The 18869-nt window shown below is 37.4% G+C and overlaps 1 protein-coding gene across 3 annotated transcripts in view; it reads left to right on the top strand.

Annotated features, from left to right (window-relative positions):
• Positions 1-18869, top strand: part of STK33 (serine/threonine kinase 33) — a 243699-nt gene that overhangs the window by 115473 nt on the left and 109357 nt on the right. For all 3 annotated transcript variants that reach the window (XM_078148266.1, XM_078148265.1, XM_021001984.2), the window contains exons 2-4: positions 187-744; positions 2065-2187; positions 17021-17134. In XM_078148266.1, the coding sequence (XP_078004392.1) occupies positions 361-744; positions 2065-2187; positions 17021-17134 (621 nt within the window). In that variant the 5' untranslated portion in view covers positions 187-360. The remainder of the gene's footprint in view (positions 1-186; positions 745-2064; positions 2188-17020; positions 17135-18869) is intronic.

The following is an 18869-nucleotide window of genomic DNA, read 5'->3' as shown; positions in this document are numbered from 1 at the left end:
CAACTTAATCCCTTTAGCTTACAGTGAGGAAACTGAAGCCCAGGGTGGCTAATGGACTGGCCTGAGGTCACTCAGCTAGACCATGGGTGTTCAGATTCTGATTAGTACTCCTAGCAGTGACTTTGTCCATACTCCGGTTTCTAGTCAGGTTGAAGCTGACAACTTTCATTTCTTTTGTTTCTGCAGATCTAGTGTGCCAATGGCTGCTTAGTGTTTCCTTAACTTGCAAGATTGTGCCAATCAGAAGGTAGTTTATTTGAAGGAGCTCACTTCTTGCTTTTCCGGCCACTTGTTATTGCGTCAAACAGTTGAAACACTGTCTCCTCATCTCCTCTGCATGTGGCTGAAAAACTTTAAAATATGGCTGATTGTAGCTTTGGCAGAAAAAACCTAAAATGCCCTGAATGTTCTGGTAATTCCCAACCAGACAGGATTAATATGTGTCACTGCAAAAGAAAAGATGGCTCTGATTCTATCATTTCTGTGGTGGAGACATCCGAAACTTCAGTCACCAACAGTTTAGAGTTTCCACTTACGACAAACACCAACAGAAATAAGAACTCGAGTACTGAAAACAATACCATAAAAGAATCTGTCAACTTTGAACATACTTTGGAAGAGTCACCAATCCTCTCTCCACCTCTCTCCATGTTCCCATCCCAGTGGTCATCCCCAAGTTTATCCTCATCAGTGATTTCACAAACATCTTTCCACCCAAAGGAACAATTCTCTAGCACTGGAGAGGTGAGCAGATTTCTGGTCAGTGGCATATTATTTTTTACGTTTGTTTCTAGGCATTGCTCAAATCAATTATTGCTCATGATTCTAAATGACCAGGAGTGCTCACTTCAATTTTATAAACATTATTAAATGCTTACTATGTGAAGAGCACTCTACTTGTCATTGGGGTAGATACAAAAATGAATAAAATGTAATCCGTACCCTGAAACAAGTTATAGTTAAGGTATCACATCCCCATACCTAATACCCAGTACCCCTTTTCTAGGGATAGGGAAAGAGGATTGAACTTAATCACTAAGTATCATATGAAGCAGTAGATTATATCTGTGACATGTCATAATTACTCAGATTCCCATTTTGATGTAGTTTTTCATATTCTAAAGCAGCATGGGACCCAAACATGGACCCTCATACAGATATAGAGAGAACAGAGATGTACCACACAATCTCCTGACAGTCTCAGACTGTGAACAGCGAGGGTTACACAGAAGAAACAAAGAGGGGTAGTGGCCCACTCTCTGATACTTTCCTTGGAAGTTTGCCCCCCCTCTTCTAAACTCTGCATGCAGAATATCGCCAAAGATTGGCTAGTTTGACCCGTATGGCACCCCTGACCCCACCTAAATTCTCTTCCCTCTCTAACCCAGCAGATGGAGTTTCTGGAGCTCAGCTCTAGTAAATGGCCCCAATGTGTACCCTCACAGTTACCCCAGTTGCTTATGCAAGTACTGTCAATCCAGATTTCCTCACTTCTGAGAAAGAAGCTTAGATTTTAGCTTAAATTAAATCTGAATTTCAAAGCACTTTCACCAGCTGATGTTGATTAAAGTTCAGATATAGGTTGAAGGTATTTTTATTACTTAAGAATAATTCTGGTTGTCTAGATGTAATGTCACATGTAGTCTCTGAATAAGATTGCTTTTCACCAGTGACAGTCAACCTTTTGACACCTCATTGGGCAAGTTTGGACTTATTCCTGTTTACAATTGGGCTCAGCACAGAAATGCTAATATATTGTAATATAGGCCAAGTATCAGTGGAGATGTGCCAACTGTTGGCATTTGCAACAGCAGCAAAACAATCCATTGAGTGCTTGCTGGCTTAGGTGCCTACCCCCAGACGCAAAGCCAAGAAAAGCCATGAGATTGGTCATATAGGGTTTTTTAATTTGAATGAAAAAGCATTTCTATTTCCATTTCCATTGAAAAATGCCTTGGTCTACATTAGAGATTATATGTAGTTATCTGAGTTAAAGTATTGGCTTTATATTAATAGGAATATTACATTTGTAATATAATTGTATTTCTTCTTTTTGGCCCAAAGCCCTTACGAACCTCAGACACAATTGAGACATGTAGAAAACTCTCACAACAGCAATGGATGCGTGCCAGCTCTGCAGAAGGAAAAATTCCTCATGTGAGGATGGAAGATTGTACTGCTATACAGGTATGAGTCAAGCACTACTTTTTCTGTGTTCCAGAATGATTTTTAAAATGAGGCTGGAGGAGCACACAGCTCTTGATGCTCTCATCTATGTTAACTACCAGGAGGAAAATTTCCATTTTTGCTAATCCAGTAAACTAAGGGCAAACCATTTTCCATAGTGGAATATGAACAATTCTCTACCAGTTTTAAGACAAGCCAAATTACTGATCAGCACAGGCAGTTTGGGGTGGAGTCAATGTGAATAAAGAATAATGAGGTGAAAAAAAATCAGTTGAATGTTAGGGTGTTTTATCCATATGAATTTTTTTCTTTACCTGGATATTTTTGTACCACCTAAGCATAACTCCAGAATTCCTTTTCTGGGTTATAACTTATTTCTTTGTTGTAAATTGGCTAACGTGTCAAAAAGGTTTATTAGGCACAGCCCCAATCCCTTACTACCTTTGTGACCCTGAACAAGCTACTTAGCTTGCTGGGCCTCTGTTTCCTCTCATAAAAGGAAGGTATTCGACTATGTAATCTCTCAGGTCACTTCTAATCCTATGATCCATTTTGTTGTGGAAAGAATATTTCAAGGATATATGATGTCATCAGTGTGAGTAGGCACTTCACTGATGTAGATTTCAACTACTTTGCCTTAGTAGACAATTTCCATGGATTGCTGTGGCTGAAAAAAACAATCACAGAAGGGACAACTTCTGATGATGAACCCCTATAAATTTAGCTAAGCTGGTCCTCAAACAACAGATACATATTCTTTCTCTAGGTCTATACTTAAAATACTTTCAGCCCAATAGAACCTGCCAGAGCTCTCTATTTCTGGTGCAGCTTTCAGGTGTCTCTGATTATCTTCACACCATGATAAGAATAAAGACTTAGATTGATATAGCTAGTAGTCACCAAGAAATTAATTTATTTTATACTCATCACAACCTTGTTGTGAAAATATCAACTCCATGGAACTATGCCCAAAGGGCTATAAAAATGTGCATACCCTTTGACCCAGTAATAGCATTTCTAGGGCTATATCCCAAAGAGATCATACAAATGGGAAAAGGACCCACATGTACAAAAATATTCATAGCAACTCTTTTTGTGGTGGCAAAGAATAGGAAATTGAGAGGATGCCCATCAATTGGGGAATGGCTGAGCAAGTTGTGGTATATGAATGTAATGGAATACTATGGTGCTATAAGAAATGATGAACAGGCTAACTTCAGAAAAACCTGGAAAGACTTATATGGTCTGATGCTGAGTGAAGTGAACAGAACCAAGAGAGTGTTGTACACAATAATAGCCACATTGTGTGATGACTAATATTGATAAACTTAACCCTCCAAAGGCTTCATGATGGAAAATGCTATCCACATCCAAAGAAAGAACTATGGAATTTGAATGCAGATCAAAGCATACTATTTGCTTTTTTTTTTCTCTTCTGTTGAGTTTTGTTTCCTCTTTCTGGTGGTTCCTCCTATTGGTTCTAATTCTTACTTACAACATCTCTAATGTGAAAATATGTTTAATAAGAATGTATATGTATAGCCTATATCAAATTGTACACTGTCTTGGGGAGGGTGGTGGGGAGGAAGGGGGAAAAAAATTTTAAACTCAAAAGGGTATGGAAGTGATTGTTAATAAATCAAAATAAATTAATAAAAAAAATTTTAAAAGAAAATATTAACTACATTTTACAGACGAATAGACCAAGAGATTCAGAAAGCTTAAGGGATTTATCCAAGGTCCTATAATTGTTAAATGGCTGAGCCAGAATTCAAACCCATATCTGATTCCAACTTCAGGGCTTTTTTTCCTACATAATGTTGCACCTGTTTGGCTTCTGGATAACATATAATCTGAGAAGGTGGACAGGTTTTTTTTTTTTCTGGGACTTTTTGGATCTTGAGAAATGCCATTTCTCTCTGGATGTGGGACATGCCAGAAAGTGTTGTAAGGGCAGTCTTTCTTATATTTTTCCATCAAAGAGGATCAAATTAATTAGACATATAGAAGTAGAAATATGAGTTGCTTCCTGGAAAGAACAGCAGACTGGGTGTCAGGAGAGGTAGGTTTGTAATATTATAGAATGTTAGGGCTGAGACCTTAGAAATGATCTGTACAGTTTTCTCATTGATGAAAAAACTGCTGAGACCCAGATAAGTTAGTGAGTTGCCAAAGATAACAAAGTTACAGCACTGGCTCTGTCATTAATTCAATATGTTAATTTTGGCCAAACCACTTTGGCTTGATAATCCTCAGTTTCCTTTTCTGTAAAATAAAGGGATTGGGTGTATGCTGTCTAGGACTTCTTCCATATCTCATATTCTATAAAATGCTATTAAGAAAGAATCATCTTAACTCAGAACTTATTGGGTCCACGCATCATTTAGCTTGCTTTTTTTTTTTAAACTAGAAGTTTCTCCCTCTGAAGTTATGTCTGCCCATATGGTGTCCAATGGTAAATAAGTTAATACTTGTGGAGAAATTGAATCGTGTCAACAGAGGAGTTTAGCTGTGTTTAGATGATAGATTGTATGGATGAACTGAGAACTATGACACTGCAGCTTTTTGTATTGAAATCTTCATGGCAAACTTTTTTTCTTCCTTCTGAAATTATAATTACAACATGTTTGCCAGCCGTGGAACATCCTAGGAGGGGCAGAGTGGCAGAGTGAATAGAGAGTTGACTCAAGAGTTTGGAAGACCTGGGTTCAGATATGTGTGTATACACACACACACACACACACACACACACACACACACACCACGCACGCACACACAGATAGATTGTGTGACTCTAAACAAATTATTTGACCTCTCAGTTAACTTTCTAAGGCTACAAATTGCAGAACAGTTACTGAACTTCATTGATTAAAGGAATCTCCTCACCAAGAGTTCCCTAAACCAATGAAATGATAGGTCTGGGTAGAAAAAAAGAAAAAGAAAAAAATCATAGTATGATCATACAGTGTTGTACAATGGAAAAACTACTCAACTTGTAGTCATGGGACCTGGGTTTGAATCCTTACTCTGTTAACTTATTAATTGTATGAATTTGGGCAAATCATTCTTGGGCCTCAGTTTCTTTCTCTATAAAATTAGGGAGCTGGACTAAATTTTCTCTGAAGTCCCTTTGAGCTTTAAATTCTATGATTCTCTGACCTTTCTAGGTTGAGAAAAAGGCATCAGGTTTTATAGACTTTCAGGGATGACTTTGACAAGATTCTTATTAGATGACTTCTGAGGTCTTTTTCAACTTGAAAATTCAATGAGTAAAAGAAATGATTCATGAAACAGAAAATCAGTTTGTCAATAAACATTTGTTAAATGTTTACTATGTTCCAGGCAATGTGGTAAGTCCTAGGGATATAATAAAGGCAAAAAACACAATTCCTGCCCTCAAGGAACTTAATTCTAATGGAAGAGAAAATATGCAAACAATTAAATACATATAAGGCACATATAGTGTAAATGGAAGATATTTGTGGGTGAAAGGCACTCTAGGAGTGAGGGGATATGGTTTAAGGGGGACCATGAGGGCGACTGGGAAAGTCTTCTTATACAATGTAGGATTTGAGCTGAGGCTTGCAGGAAGTTAGAGGTAGTGAGGAGAATGGAGCATCTTCTATATAGAGAAGACAGTTGATGAAAAGCACAGATTTGGGAGATGGAATATTTTGTATAAAGAATAGAAAGAAGACTTAACATCCCTGTGTTTTAAAGTGTATGGAGGGAGTGAAAGGCAAGAAGACTGGAAATGTAGGAAGGGGCTAGGTTGTAAAGGGCTTTTAAAAATAAATGGGATTTTGTGTTTGATCCTGGAGTTAATAGGGAGGCATTGGAGTTTATTGAATAGAAGGATGATATGGTGAGATGTGTACTTCCAGATGATCACTTTGACAGCTGAGTGAAGGTGGATGGGTGTGGGGAGAGGCCTGAGTCAAGGGGACCAATCAGAAGGCTATTGAAATAGTATAGATGTGAAGTAATGAGGGCCTGCACCAAGGCAGAGGCTATATGAGTGGAGAAAAGGGGGTTTATACAAGAGATGTTGTACTGGATATATGGAATAGATGTGAGTGAGGATTTGTGGTTGGCACTGCTGTTGTGAGCATGAGTGTCCAGGAGGATAGTGGTACCCTTGACATAATAAGGGAATTTGGAAGAGAGAAGGTGGGGACGGAGGTGGGGAAGATGTTGACTTTGACATATCTGCAGGACATCCATTTTGAGGTATCCATCCAATAGGCAGCTGGTGATATGAGACAGAAGTTCAGGAGAGAGATTAAAACTACCTAAATAGATATAAAAATCATCTGTATAGAAATAAAAATTGGATCCATGGGAACTAAGGAGATTACCAAGCAGAATAATATAGAGCAGTGGTAGCAACTCAAAATAGAAATAAGAGCCACTAAACCATACATAAAGATCCCTGCAGACTGAATGTTGATTTAGAAAACCATGAACATTAACATCATTTAGGTTTTATTGTGTTTTCATTTATTTTGTTAAATATTTCCCAATTACATTTTAATCTTGTTTGGGTCATACTGGGAGTGTTGTGGGCTGCATTGGGCCTTATGTTTGATACCTTTGTATGAAAAGAGTATTCTTAACTTTTTTTGCATCATGGACCTTTTTAGCAATCTGGTGAAGCCTAAGGACCCCTTTTCAGAATGATGTTTTCAAATGCATAAAATAAAATACAATTACAAAGGAAATCAATTCCCTATCAGAATATTTTTTTAAAATAAGTCACAGTTCCCAAGTTAAAAACCAACCCTTGGTATAGAGGAGTAAGAGAAGAGGGCCAAGGAAAGACTTTTGTGAGACATCCACAGTTAGTGGGCATCACCAGGAAGAAGATCCAGCAAAGGATCAGCTAGACAGGTAAGAGGAGAACCAGGAAAAAGCAGTGTTACAAAACCTAGAAAGTAGAAAGGACCCAGGAGAAGAAAGGAATCAGCAAGGTCAAAGGCTGCAAAGAGAGTGAGAAAGATGAGTAATGAAAAAGGTTCTCAGATTGGACAATTAGGGGATCTGTTGATAACCTTGAAGATACAAGTTTCCCATTGATTGATGAGGTTGAAAGCCAAATTGCAGAGTTAAGAAGAGGATGCAAAGAAAGGAAACTAAAGCAGTGATTTAAGACAGAGTTCTCAAGGAGTTTAGCTATGAAAGAGGAAAGAGATAAGCTAATGAGGATCAAGTGAGGGCTGAGGATGGGTATTTGCAGGAAGTAGGGAAGCAGCTTTTAGGCAGGGAGAAGTCATGATAAGTGAAAGAGTGGAGATAATAGAAGGGATAGTTTGCTAGATAAAATAAGGTAGGATGGGATCATAAATGCATGTAGAAAGGTTAGCCTTGGCAAGAAAAAGGCCACCTCTTCATGTGAGACAGGGGTAAAGTAGGGGATAGTGGTGGGATATATTTGAGTGATATGGAATGAGGAGGGCAGAGAAGAGGGAGCTCTTGGTGTATGGCCTCAATTTTTTCTTGAATGAAATATGAGGCAAGGTCTTCAGCTGAGAAGGTGTTCAAGAGGCAAAGCCATGAAAGGTTTTAGGAGGAATAAAAAGGTTTAAAAAGTAGGTTCATTATGAAAAGTAAAGAAAATGCAGTTATAGCATAGAGATTTGTGGGGTTTGTGCTCAGTTTTCTTTTTCTGTTCTACTTTGTATATTAAAATGCTTGTTTTGTTTGATGTTTTATTAAGTTCAGAAAATATGTGCACATATATATTCCTATATACATACATACATACATGTATGTACAGATTTGTGTGTGTATATATACATAAGCAGCTAGGTGGTACAGTGGCTAGAATGCTGGGCCTAGAGTCAAAAAGACTCATCTTCCTGAGTTCAAATCTGGCCTCAGACACTTACTAGCTATATGACCCTGGGCAAGTCACTTAACCCAGTTTGCTTCAGTTTCTTCATTTGTAAAAATGAGCTGGAGAAGGAAATAGCGAACCCCTCCAGTGTCTGCCATAAAAACCCCAAATGGGGTTACGTGAGTCAGATATGACTGAAAATGACTGAACAACAATTTATACATGTACACATATATGTATGTACACATATATGTATGTATACACATATGGAGTTGAAGCAGGAGAGACAGATGCCATGATCACCAAATGGTAAAATAGCTGCTTTTTGCAAAACTTCTTAAACCTCAAAGCATCAAAAGAAAAACTTGTGCGCAAGCTATTGAGCAATTATAGCTGGATCCACAAAATAAGAAGATAGGACCTTTCTATTCAAGGAAAAATTTATGAGTTAACTCCAAAGAACTTTAAAATAGTGTTTTCTTTATGCTCTTCTTTTTCCAACTAATTTCGTGAGCACAAACAAGCTCTCAGGTCTTTGAATGAGGGTTCCCTAAGGCAGTGACTCTTCCCAAATCCCTCTGAAAGTGGCAAACATTAATTCTGCCCCACTATTCAAAAGAAAGGAGAGAGGACAAAAGAGCTGGTATAAGGTAGAAGATGTGTGGTACAGCACTTGGGCCATAGGCTAAAGGGGAACAGAGCATTTAGCCTGGATGAAAGGGGATTAGAAATCCAGGTGGGACCAGTCATTTCTCCCTAGAAGAGGCACAAATCCAGTCTGTACCCACATATATCCAATGTAAGGAGGCTGTGGCCACAAGGAACCCAATCTTGGGGGTCTTTTCAGCAGTGGAAAAGGGAAGGGCCAAAAAACATGTGATGGAGAATACAAAACAAGCTGAAACACCAAAAGATCTAGAAAAAATGACCCAAACTTAAAAAAAATCTGGCACACAATGAGTTAAAACAAGAGAGAGGATTTCCCCAAATGTGAGAATAAGTAAAGCCTCAAAGAAAAACCAAAGCTTGTTGAACAAATGATACTGTATTACTGATAAAAAAAAAACCAGAATTCAGTGGAATCTCTAGATATCATGGAAAAATAGCAAAAAGTTCCAAAATGGTTAAAAAGAGAAATAAAATTCTTAAAAGAAATTAGAAATTTATTAAGGCCAAATCCAGATTTGTAAAACAACCACCACCACCACAACAACAAACCCTCATAAATGTTGGGATAAGAAAAATTGAATTACATGATTTAAAATCATAATAAAGAAATAGAAGCTGTGAGAGCATTATGACAGATTTGGAATACAAATACCAAAGTGGAGGAAAATTTGGCAGAAGAGAAGCAAAAGACATCAATATTGAAAGGACATGTGAATTCCATAAAGGTCCAAGTTAATGGACTTGACAGGATGTGTAGAAATAACTTAATGATAATAGGCATTCCAGAAAAACATGACAAATCATAAAACCTGCATACCATAGTGGAAGAAATAATACAAGAAAACTGTGCAGAACTTCTGAATACAGACAATTGTTGTTGTTTGTCTTTCATAGATCATTGATTAAGCAATGATTAAGAGAATCCACAGATTGCTACCAGGAAAGCACACACATATATGGGCATGTATATGTATTTTTCTGAAGGGTAAACATAAATACCCTATTTTCTTTTTTTAATGCTTATTTTTTATTCTGAACTTTAACCTTTGGAAAAGAACATTTCCACACACAAAGCAGAACAAAAAGAGGATTCTTTGTGAAACTATGAGCTTCCACTTCCTACCTCTTGATTTTTTAAAAAATAAAGAGTAAATTACACATATTACTTTAAAAACTATCCTATATCCTTCTGAACTTTCTCTGTTCTTTTTTGTGAATTAAAAAAAAGTTTTAATGACCCTATTTTTTTAAAATTATTATTGTTAATGTTCCCTCATCCTCAGCCTTCTTCCTCATTAACCAAGAGACAGGGAAAAACAGAACATCTTTAAAAACCTTGTAACAAATAAGCATAGTTAAGTAAAATGAATCCACATGGTATTTTTGTCTAAAAATATATTATCTCTCTGCACCTTACATCCACCACCTCCATGTCAAGAAGTAGCATGCTTCATCATATGTCCTCTTGAGACATGGTTAGTCCTTGTGTTGATCAAAATTCTTAAATTTTTCAAAATTATTTTCTTTACAGTGTTGCTGTCCTTGGTTCTCCTGTTTCTATTTGCTTCATTTTTTGTCAGTTCATGCTACCTAGGATTTTTCTGAAATCATCTATTTCATCATTTCTTAAGGTGCAATGATATCCCTTTATATTCATATGCCACAATTTGTTTAGCTCTTCTCCTTCTGTCTAAAAAATAATCCAATGCACCTCCTTAGCTTTCGTTCTTTGGTTTTTTCTTCTTCATTTCTCTTTTGACTTCCCCCTAAAGGATCAGGATATTTTCTTTGTAGATATTCTCTCTTCTCATCCTTCTTTGCCCCCACTTTTTTTCCTGTTGAGGTTTCTCATAATTGAGGTACAGAAAAAGAATAGTATACAAACACAGAAGAAGGGATGGGAGGAGTGGACATTAGATAAACTTCATTCTTAGCTGAAAGAAGAATTGAATGTATACAGGGAGTTTGGTACCTCAATTATGAGAAATATCATTTCCACCTGCTTTTTCTTCCTTTCAATATTAGTGTATTCCTTTTTACTCTTCCTTCTTTTTTTCCCCCTTTTCAGACCTTTAGAACAGAATCACATCACCTCAGAACTTCTATTTTTCTTATTTAACTCCTTGAGTATCCTTTGAAAATGTTAAATTTCAGAAGGTACACTTGTTTCTTCTCCACTATTAGAATATTATCATTGCATAAATTTTAAACCTTCTAATTGCAAATAATTTTTTACTTTCTAGGTTTCTTTGGACTCATATTTGTATTTCAAAGTTCCTACCCAATTCTGGTCTTTTTATCATAAATACTTTAAAGTTCTCTATTCCATTAAGATCCATTTTCCCCCTGAACAATTATCCTCAGCATTGTCGGCTAAGTTACTCTTACTTGTAAAGCCTTATCTTTTGCCTATTATAATGTTGTATTCCAATATCTTCTCTACTTTAGAGTAGAAAATGTTAGGGCATGCATGATCCAAATTGTGGTCCCTTGATATGTGAACTGCTTCTTTCTGAATGCTTGCAGCAGTTTTTTTTTTTGACAGAGGAGTTATAGATTTTGTCTATAACATTTCTGGGACTTTTCTTTTTGAAGTTTCTTTCAAGAGATGATTGATAGATTCTGTTTGAACCAGATAGATGTGGGCAGTTTCAATTTATGATTTCTTTTTTTTTAAGGCAGTTGGGGTTAAGTGACTTGCCCAGGGTCACACAACTAGTAAGTGTTAGGTCTGAGGCCAAATTTGAACTTGGTCTGAAGCCAGATTTGAACTCAGGTCCTCCTGACTTCAGGGCCGGTGCTCTGCCCACTGTGCCACCTAACTGCCCCTCTATTTATGATTTCTTGAAATGCATTATAATAATAACCAGGCTTTTTTGGATCATGGTTTTCAGGGAGTTTAATGGTTATTAAATTACTTCTTAATCTGTTTTATTGGCTAGTTGTTTTTTTATATCAGATGCCTTACATTTTCTTCTTTTTTTCAGCCTTTTGATTTTGTTCCAATATTTCTTAATATCTCTCAGAATCATTCATTTCTGATTGGTCTATTCTAATTTTCAGGGAGTTCATTATTTGGGTAAGGTTTATCACTTTCTATTCTAAGGTATTTATCCAACTTGAAATTCTTTCCTCTGGAGGTTTTATTTCATATTTTATCTTTTGTTTCATTTATTTTTTTTCCAGCCAAAGACAAGGTTTATTGGAACATTTGTCATGTTGGGCAGACTCTTAAGGAGTCTGAACTTTAGTAAGCTATTGGCTAGATTATAAGAATCTGAGCACCTTAATGGAGACAAGATGGACCTTATATACAGAAAGACTGTAGGAGGGATCTAAGAGTGGCCAAGTAGTTTGGGGTGACTGGAGAGGGATCTAAGGAGGATCAGGATGAGAGTGGCCAGTAAGCTGGGGTGAACAGAACTCCTGGGACCTGGACCACATGGCCATGGGAGAATGGAGCTCAGCTAGAATTCTGGGTGGGAAATGGCCAGGGGGCCATAATGAGGTAAAACAATGGAGGGCTAGACTAGGTTAAGGGTAACAGAGAATTGGGAGATCAGGTGTAGCCACAATGAAAAGCCAGTTGATGGGATTATAGCCTCAGGCAAATGCTAGAGATTTGACCTTGTGGGAAAGTCCAGGGTTTTTCCTTTCTGAGGTCTGCTTCATTTCTTCTAGGTATTCATGTAGCCTGGGTTGTTGTTTTTTTTTTTTAACAAGTGCCTGCTTGTAGTTGTCATGGCATTACTTTCTCCCAGGTTGGATTTCAGTGTTATCTCTGGATCTACAGTAATTCTCTATCGTGGTAGTTTTCTCACCCCCAACCCCCACCCCCAAGTTGTTTGTTTTTTTTTTTCATTTCTGCAGCCTTAGTGCTTGAACTGGAGTTTTGTGCCAGAGCCAGGCCTGCCCTCTGATGAACTTTTTGGTGAGGTGGCCTGCCCTGCTTGGTCTTGCCCTGACTTACCTAGGTTCCTGCATTGACCTCCACTCCCAAGGTTAGGCCTTTTTTATCTTTGATGTTCAAAGTGTTGTATCTTCAAGGCCTCTATGTTGTCTCTTATTGAGTTTTAGGGGCTTTGGAGCCTGGGCCATCACATTCTGAGGGCTGCCATGCTGTCATTAGTCATTTCTGCTCTTCGTGGCTTTCACTTATTATTTAGGAAATTATTGCTTACTCTTCATATAGGTCTATATCTATTGTTCATATTTCCTTATTGATGACACTTTTTATTGCATTGTAGTCTATAAAGCATGTGTTTAATATTTATGCTTTTCTACATTCATTTATGAATTCTTTATATTCTAGCTTATGATAAAATTTTGTGAAAGTATGCATTGATAGTGGAAATAATATTTCTAGCCAACAATCACTGTGGTTATATCCAATCCAGTTTTTCCCATATAGCATTCATTGAAGGCATATTTAATGTTCATATTATATTCTTATCTGTGGCACCTTTAGGCATAATATTTTCCTATCTGTTCTACTTAAAAGAATCTATTTTTTTTATTGTTCCCACATCTGAAATCATGTTCAGTGTTCTTGAATTTTTGCATTGTCCTGAGCATAATAAATTTCATTCCTACCTCTAATTTTAACTCTATATGTGCATTTGTTTTAAATTTGCTTTTCCTTGTATATATGCAGCAGATTATTGTGTTCTAGTTTCTAAACCATTCTGTAAGTCTCTTCCCTTTTAGGAGTAAATTTAGCCCATTACTATTCAGAGCTATAATTGTTAAGGTTGTATTCCCCTATAATCTTGTTATATTACTTCTTTGTTTTAAAACAAGCATTAGGTACCCGTGGTCTGTTTTGTTTGAAGCACTCTGAACCCTTTATCCACCATTGCACATGCATGTAGCACTCCTCTGCCCAGACACATCTTCCAGACCCCCTTTTTTCAGAATACTAAGTGGTGCTTATTTTGCTTAAAATAACCTCTCTACCTAGATACCTACTCCTCACCTTACTCAACCTAACTCATATTTCTTTTTTCTCCTTGAGTGTTGTTTTTGTCCAATACTTCCTTTGCCTAGCTCAGTCAGATGCAGATCAGGCTTTTGCGCCCTGCTTTTGTCTTCCCTTTTCTTTGTTCAAATGACCTTTATTTGTGGTGTTCTATTCTCACCATTCCATACTTCTTTTCACTAAGATGGCTTTATTTGATCTTTTTTCATGGCTTTCTATTATCATGCTCTCTCTGCATTCTTTCAGTCCCCTCAGACACAGCAAGGCTGCTTAAAGACAATAAACTTGTCTCTATTAATCATATAAAAACTGGCTCATTCTAGGTCTTTTTTTCCAAATAGATTTTTTTAGGTTTCTTAAGTTTCTTTGATGAATTTGCATATCAAAGTCACTTGTCACTTCTGATTTCCTTAGTAGGAATGATTTGAATTCTTCCTTCTGCTGAAAAATTTTATACATAGCTTTGTAGAGCAAAAAGGCTGACTTCCTGACTTACAGAGTGACTTCTTATACTTTGCGATCTATTCTTCTTCCTACCCCCTTTCTTTCATTACTTGTCATTTATAAGTAGTCCTGTATTGCTCATAACACTTTTCCTTGATATGTTGAAGGGCTTCTGTCTGGTAACTTGCAAAATTATTGCTTTAATGTTGAACCTCTCTGTTACTTGGTGACTATTTTAATGCATAAGCTATATACTGGGTTTCTTCTCTGATGGTGTCTTGTGGATTCTATGAAACTGTACTTTGTCCTATTTCAAATACCCTGGCCAGCTTTCTCATATGATTTCCTGAAATGTGGTATTCTTATGGATTTCATTATTATTTCTATCCTAGATCTATAGATCTATCTCCAGCTGGATGTATTTCAAATTTAACATGTATGAAATAGAATTCATTATCTTCTCCCATAAAGCTACTTCTTCTCAAATTCCTCTATTTCTGTTGAAGGCACCATGATCATTCCACTTGGAAATCTCAGAGTCTTCCTCAGTGGAAGAAATGTCCCCTGATCTGAGTAAGTTAGTGATTCTAAAAGCAGAGCTAAGGATTATAATGCATCAGTGCTGGTATAAATATGACATGGAGTCAACATGTATTTGTTGAGCCCTTAATATGTGCCAGGCATTGTGCTATGGATATAAAAGATGGAATGATGGAAGATAGAATATTGTATATAGGTAACAGGAATCCAGTTTAACTAGAATAGAGAGTTTGTGAAGGAATATATCCCATCCTATGTTACCATGTCTCTACACAGGCTAAGAAGCCTTCCTGATCCCACTAGTTTCTAGTACTTTTTGCTCCCTTGCAAAATTATGTACTTTTATCTATTGAACTCCCTCCTTCATATAATATAAGCTCTCTCCTTGAGGTCATTTACTGTTTTTTGTTTTGTTTTTGTATTTCCAGAATTCAGCTGGTGTTTTATGTAGTAGGTGCTTAATAAATGTTTATTGATAGGGTTGCTTTTCTCACAACAACCCTATGAGATGAGACTTTTGGGGCATCTCATATAATAAGTGTTTTTGATATTTTTAGTGTTTCATATTTTAGAGGGGGAGAAGAATCTGGCTGGCACTTAAATTTCTTCACAGAACCCCTATGGTGTGGAACACCAGTGTTTTGTGGAATATAATTTTGAGGTGTGGATTTTTAAGAATGTACGAGTTGTGAAGGATTCTATCCCTTGGTTTTTGTTGTCACTGACCCCTAATCATTTTCCCTTCTACTTCAGAGCCAGTAAGGTAACTTTACCTTTGCCCTAGGACTTTTGCTTTTCATTATTTTTTAGCCTTTTTCTAATCCAGGCTTGCACAACCTGCTGCCCATGGGCCGGTCACTCCTTAACATTTACAATTTAGGTTGTTCAGGCCTCCTATAATCCCTGAAAACCTACTTTGCAGTACTAAACTTTTTGGCTTTCCTGGTCCCTAGATCAACTTGTTTTCTTGAGTTCCAAGATGTGTTATACTTGAGATGTAATTGACTCTTTACAGCTTTTGCTAATGGGATCATCCTTTGGCTGATGCCAAATACCCCTGTCTTGCTTCTGCTCCTTTCTTCCCTTCTACCCCTTGATTACACATAATACAAATCATAAGTGTTTCATAGAATTTATTAAAAAGGAAAAAACATATGCAAATTCAGAAATAATGCACTAAGGTCAGATCATAAGTCCATTGCAATACTTTAGTGAATCTATCATCTCATTGATGTGAGTTATTCTCTCCATTGGTGCAAATTACAACCCACGTATTCTTTTTGGTTATTCAGAAAGACTTCTGGAGTTAAAGTCAGAGTACCTTGGGTCATAACCTAGCTCTGCCACTTAATACCTATGTGACCTTGAGTAAGTTATCTGATCTCCTCAGACCTCAGTTTCCTCATCTGTAATATGAGAATGCTGGACTAAATAGCCCCTAAGGACGCTTCTAGCTTTAAAGCTATGGTCAATGATTTTATTCTTGCCCTGTGATTTTTCTCCCATGTTGTCCTATAAATCCTTCACATAGGACTATTTATCTGTCTTCCTTTCTTTTTACTCCTACTCAGTAAACTCTAATGGTTCCCTATTGCCTCTGAGATCAAATACAAAATCCTCTGTTCGATATTCAAAGTCCTTCATAACCTAGCCAATTGCCCCTTACTTTTCTTCATACCTTTCTCTTCTCCCATCCCTGCCTCCTGCCATGTACTCATCGATACAATGACACCGGCTTCTCTGCTATAACTTGAACAGGAAAGCATTTTCTTTGGCTGCCCCCACATGCCTAGAATAATCTCCCTCCTCACCTCTTATCTACTGACTTCCATGGCTTCCTTCAAAGCCAGACTAAAACCCTGTATCCTACAGGAAGCATTTCCCAATCCCTTCAATGCTAGTGCCTTTCCTCTCTTAATTACTTCTGTTTTTCTTTTATGTAGCTTGTTTGTACATATTTGTTTGCTTGCTTTCTCCCTCATTAGACTGTGAACTCCTCAAGACCAGGGACTGGTTTTTGCTTTTTTTTTTTTTTTGTATTTCTAATCTTCAGCACAATGCCTGGCACAGAGTAGGCACATTAATTATTCATTATTAAACATGAATACATTTTATTGACTGAATGACTTGCTAATTCAAGACTAGTTTCCAGTAGAGAGACCAGAACTGTTACATAGATCTAGGAGTGAAGTTAATCTCTGATGAAGCTGTTTCCAGAAGACAACAGTCCTCAGAACATAGTCCCTAACTGCCTCATCAGTGGTATTGCTTAATTCTTAGTAAGCTTGGTCACTGTGAATGTCTGAGATTTCCAACGTCCACTGTTTGATAGTGAGAGATAACAAGATGTTGTTCTTTTCCCCCAGCAAATATATTCCTTTGGACGAAAACTGGGACAAGGGAGCTTTGGAGTGGTCATTGAAGTCACACACAAGGAAACAAATCACAAGTGGGCCATGAAAAAAGTGAACAAAGAAAAGGTAAGAAATATCAGCAGGGCTAAGGGCTAAGCTGTGGGCATATAACACCATTAATAACAATTAAGGATTAATAATAATTAAGGATAAATAATAGGAATAATAATGTGACCTTTATATTTCATAATGTGAATTTGGGGGAGTAGAGTGGAAAAAGCCTTGGATTTGGAATTCAAGGCCTTCCGTTCAGATCCCAGCCCTGACGCCTACTCCCTGTACTGTACCATCTGGGGGCAAGGCACGTAACCTCTCTGGGATTCAATTTCTTCATCTGTAAACTGAGGACCATGGACTAGATGGCATCTAAGATCCTTTCACCTCTAATCTATAATCCATTCATAAAGGAGGAAGGAATAAAGCAGATAGCTTGAGAGTGAAAAGCAGGGAACAACTTTCCAGTTGGAAACTCTTCACTGAATCAAACCTGTTCTCACTAACCCATCTGCTTCCCCACTTTTCTACCGATGCTGGCAATTACTCTACTGGACTGTATATGTTATGTCTTCTCAAGTCCATAGTCCTCCTAATAGGCCAGAGTAAATTCCACACCCTTTTCCTCTTGGAAACGGCCCAGTCCTTTCTCAGTTACTAAATAGTAAAACAGCGCTCATGCTGTGACTATCAGTGACTATCAGTTGCAACTACAATATAGTGAAAAAAAAAAGGACCCTGAATTTGCAGTTGGGATACCTGTATCAGAGCCCTGGCTTTCCACTTGATTAGCTATGTGCCCTTGGACAGATCCATTAATTTCCATATGCTTCAATTTCCTCATCTATAAAATGGGGATGATGCTTGACCAATTCACTAGGCTAAGTCAGTAGAGTAATTGCCCAAGGCAGTATAGTAGAAAGGGAAAAGAATGGGTCCATGGGTGTAGGCTGCCCTGATCCAGTTTCTGCCCTTTCCCGTTTGCTTTTTCTTTTTTCTTTTTCCTTTGGTGAGGCAATTGGGGTTAAGTGACTTGCCCAGAGTCACACAGCTAGTGAGTGTTATGTGTCTGAGGTCGGATTTGAACTCAGGTCCTCCTGACTCCAGAGCCAGTGCTCTAGCCACCGTGCTGCCCCCCATTTTACTTTTTCTTAGAGGAAACCTGGAGTACCGGATATAGCTGTCAGTTGTCTAATAATTAACTATTTATGAAATTCTGAAATAATAATTAAATAATTTATGAAATTATACACATTATCTTTATTTGATGCTGACTATAATGCTATGAGGGAAGTCTTGCTGTTCTTCCCGTTTTATAGATGAGGAATGAATGGGGATTATGTTCACATTTTGGTTCAGCCATTTGCTAGCTTTTTGACCTTGTATGTGTCATTTATCCTTTTCAGGATTTCCTCATCTCTAAAATGAGGATATCATTTTATATACATTCATATGTACATATATATATATGTATATATATATGTATATATATATATACATATATACATTCATATGTACATATATATATATGTATATATATATATATATACATATGTGTGTGTGTGTGTGTGTGTGTGCGTGTGTGTGTGTGTGAGCGTGTGTATGTATCTGTCTGTCTCTATTACCTGCCTCATGAAACTCAGGGCATCTAGATGACACAGTGGATAGAGCACCAGGCTTGGAGTCAGAAGAGTCATCTCTGTGAGCTCAAATCCATCCTCAGACGCTTTTAGCGGTGTGATCCTGGACAAGTCATTTAACCCTGTTTGCTTCAGTTTCCTCCTCTATAAAATGAGCTGGAGAAGGA

The sequence above is a fragment of the Phascolarctos cinereus genome, unplaced genomic scaffold (assembly GCF_003287225.1).
Source record: "Phascolarctos cinereus isolate Bilbo 61053 unplaced genomic scaffold, phaCin_HiC Scaffold_9;HRSCAF=440, whole genome shotgun sequence".
NCBI lineage: Eukaryota > Metazoa > Chordata > Mammalia > Diprotodontia > Phascolarctidae > Phascolarctos > Phascolarctos cinereus.
The sequence above is the reverse complement of the archived record's forward strand: the minus strand, read 5'-3'. Positions and strand labels throughout refer to the sequence as shown.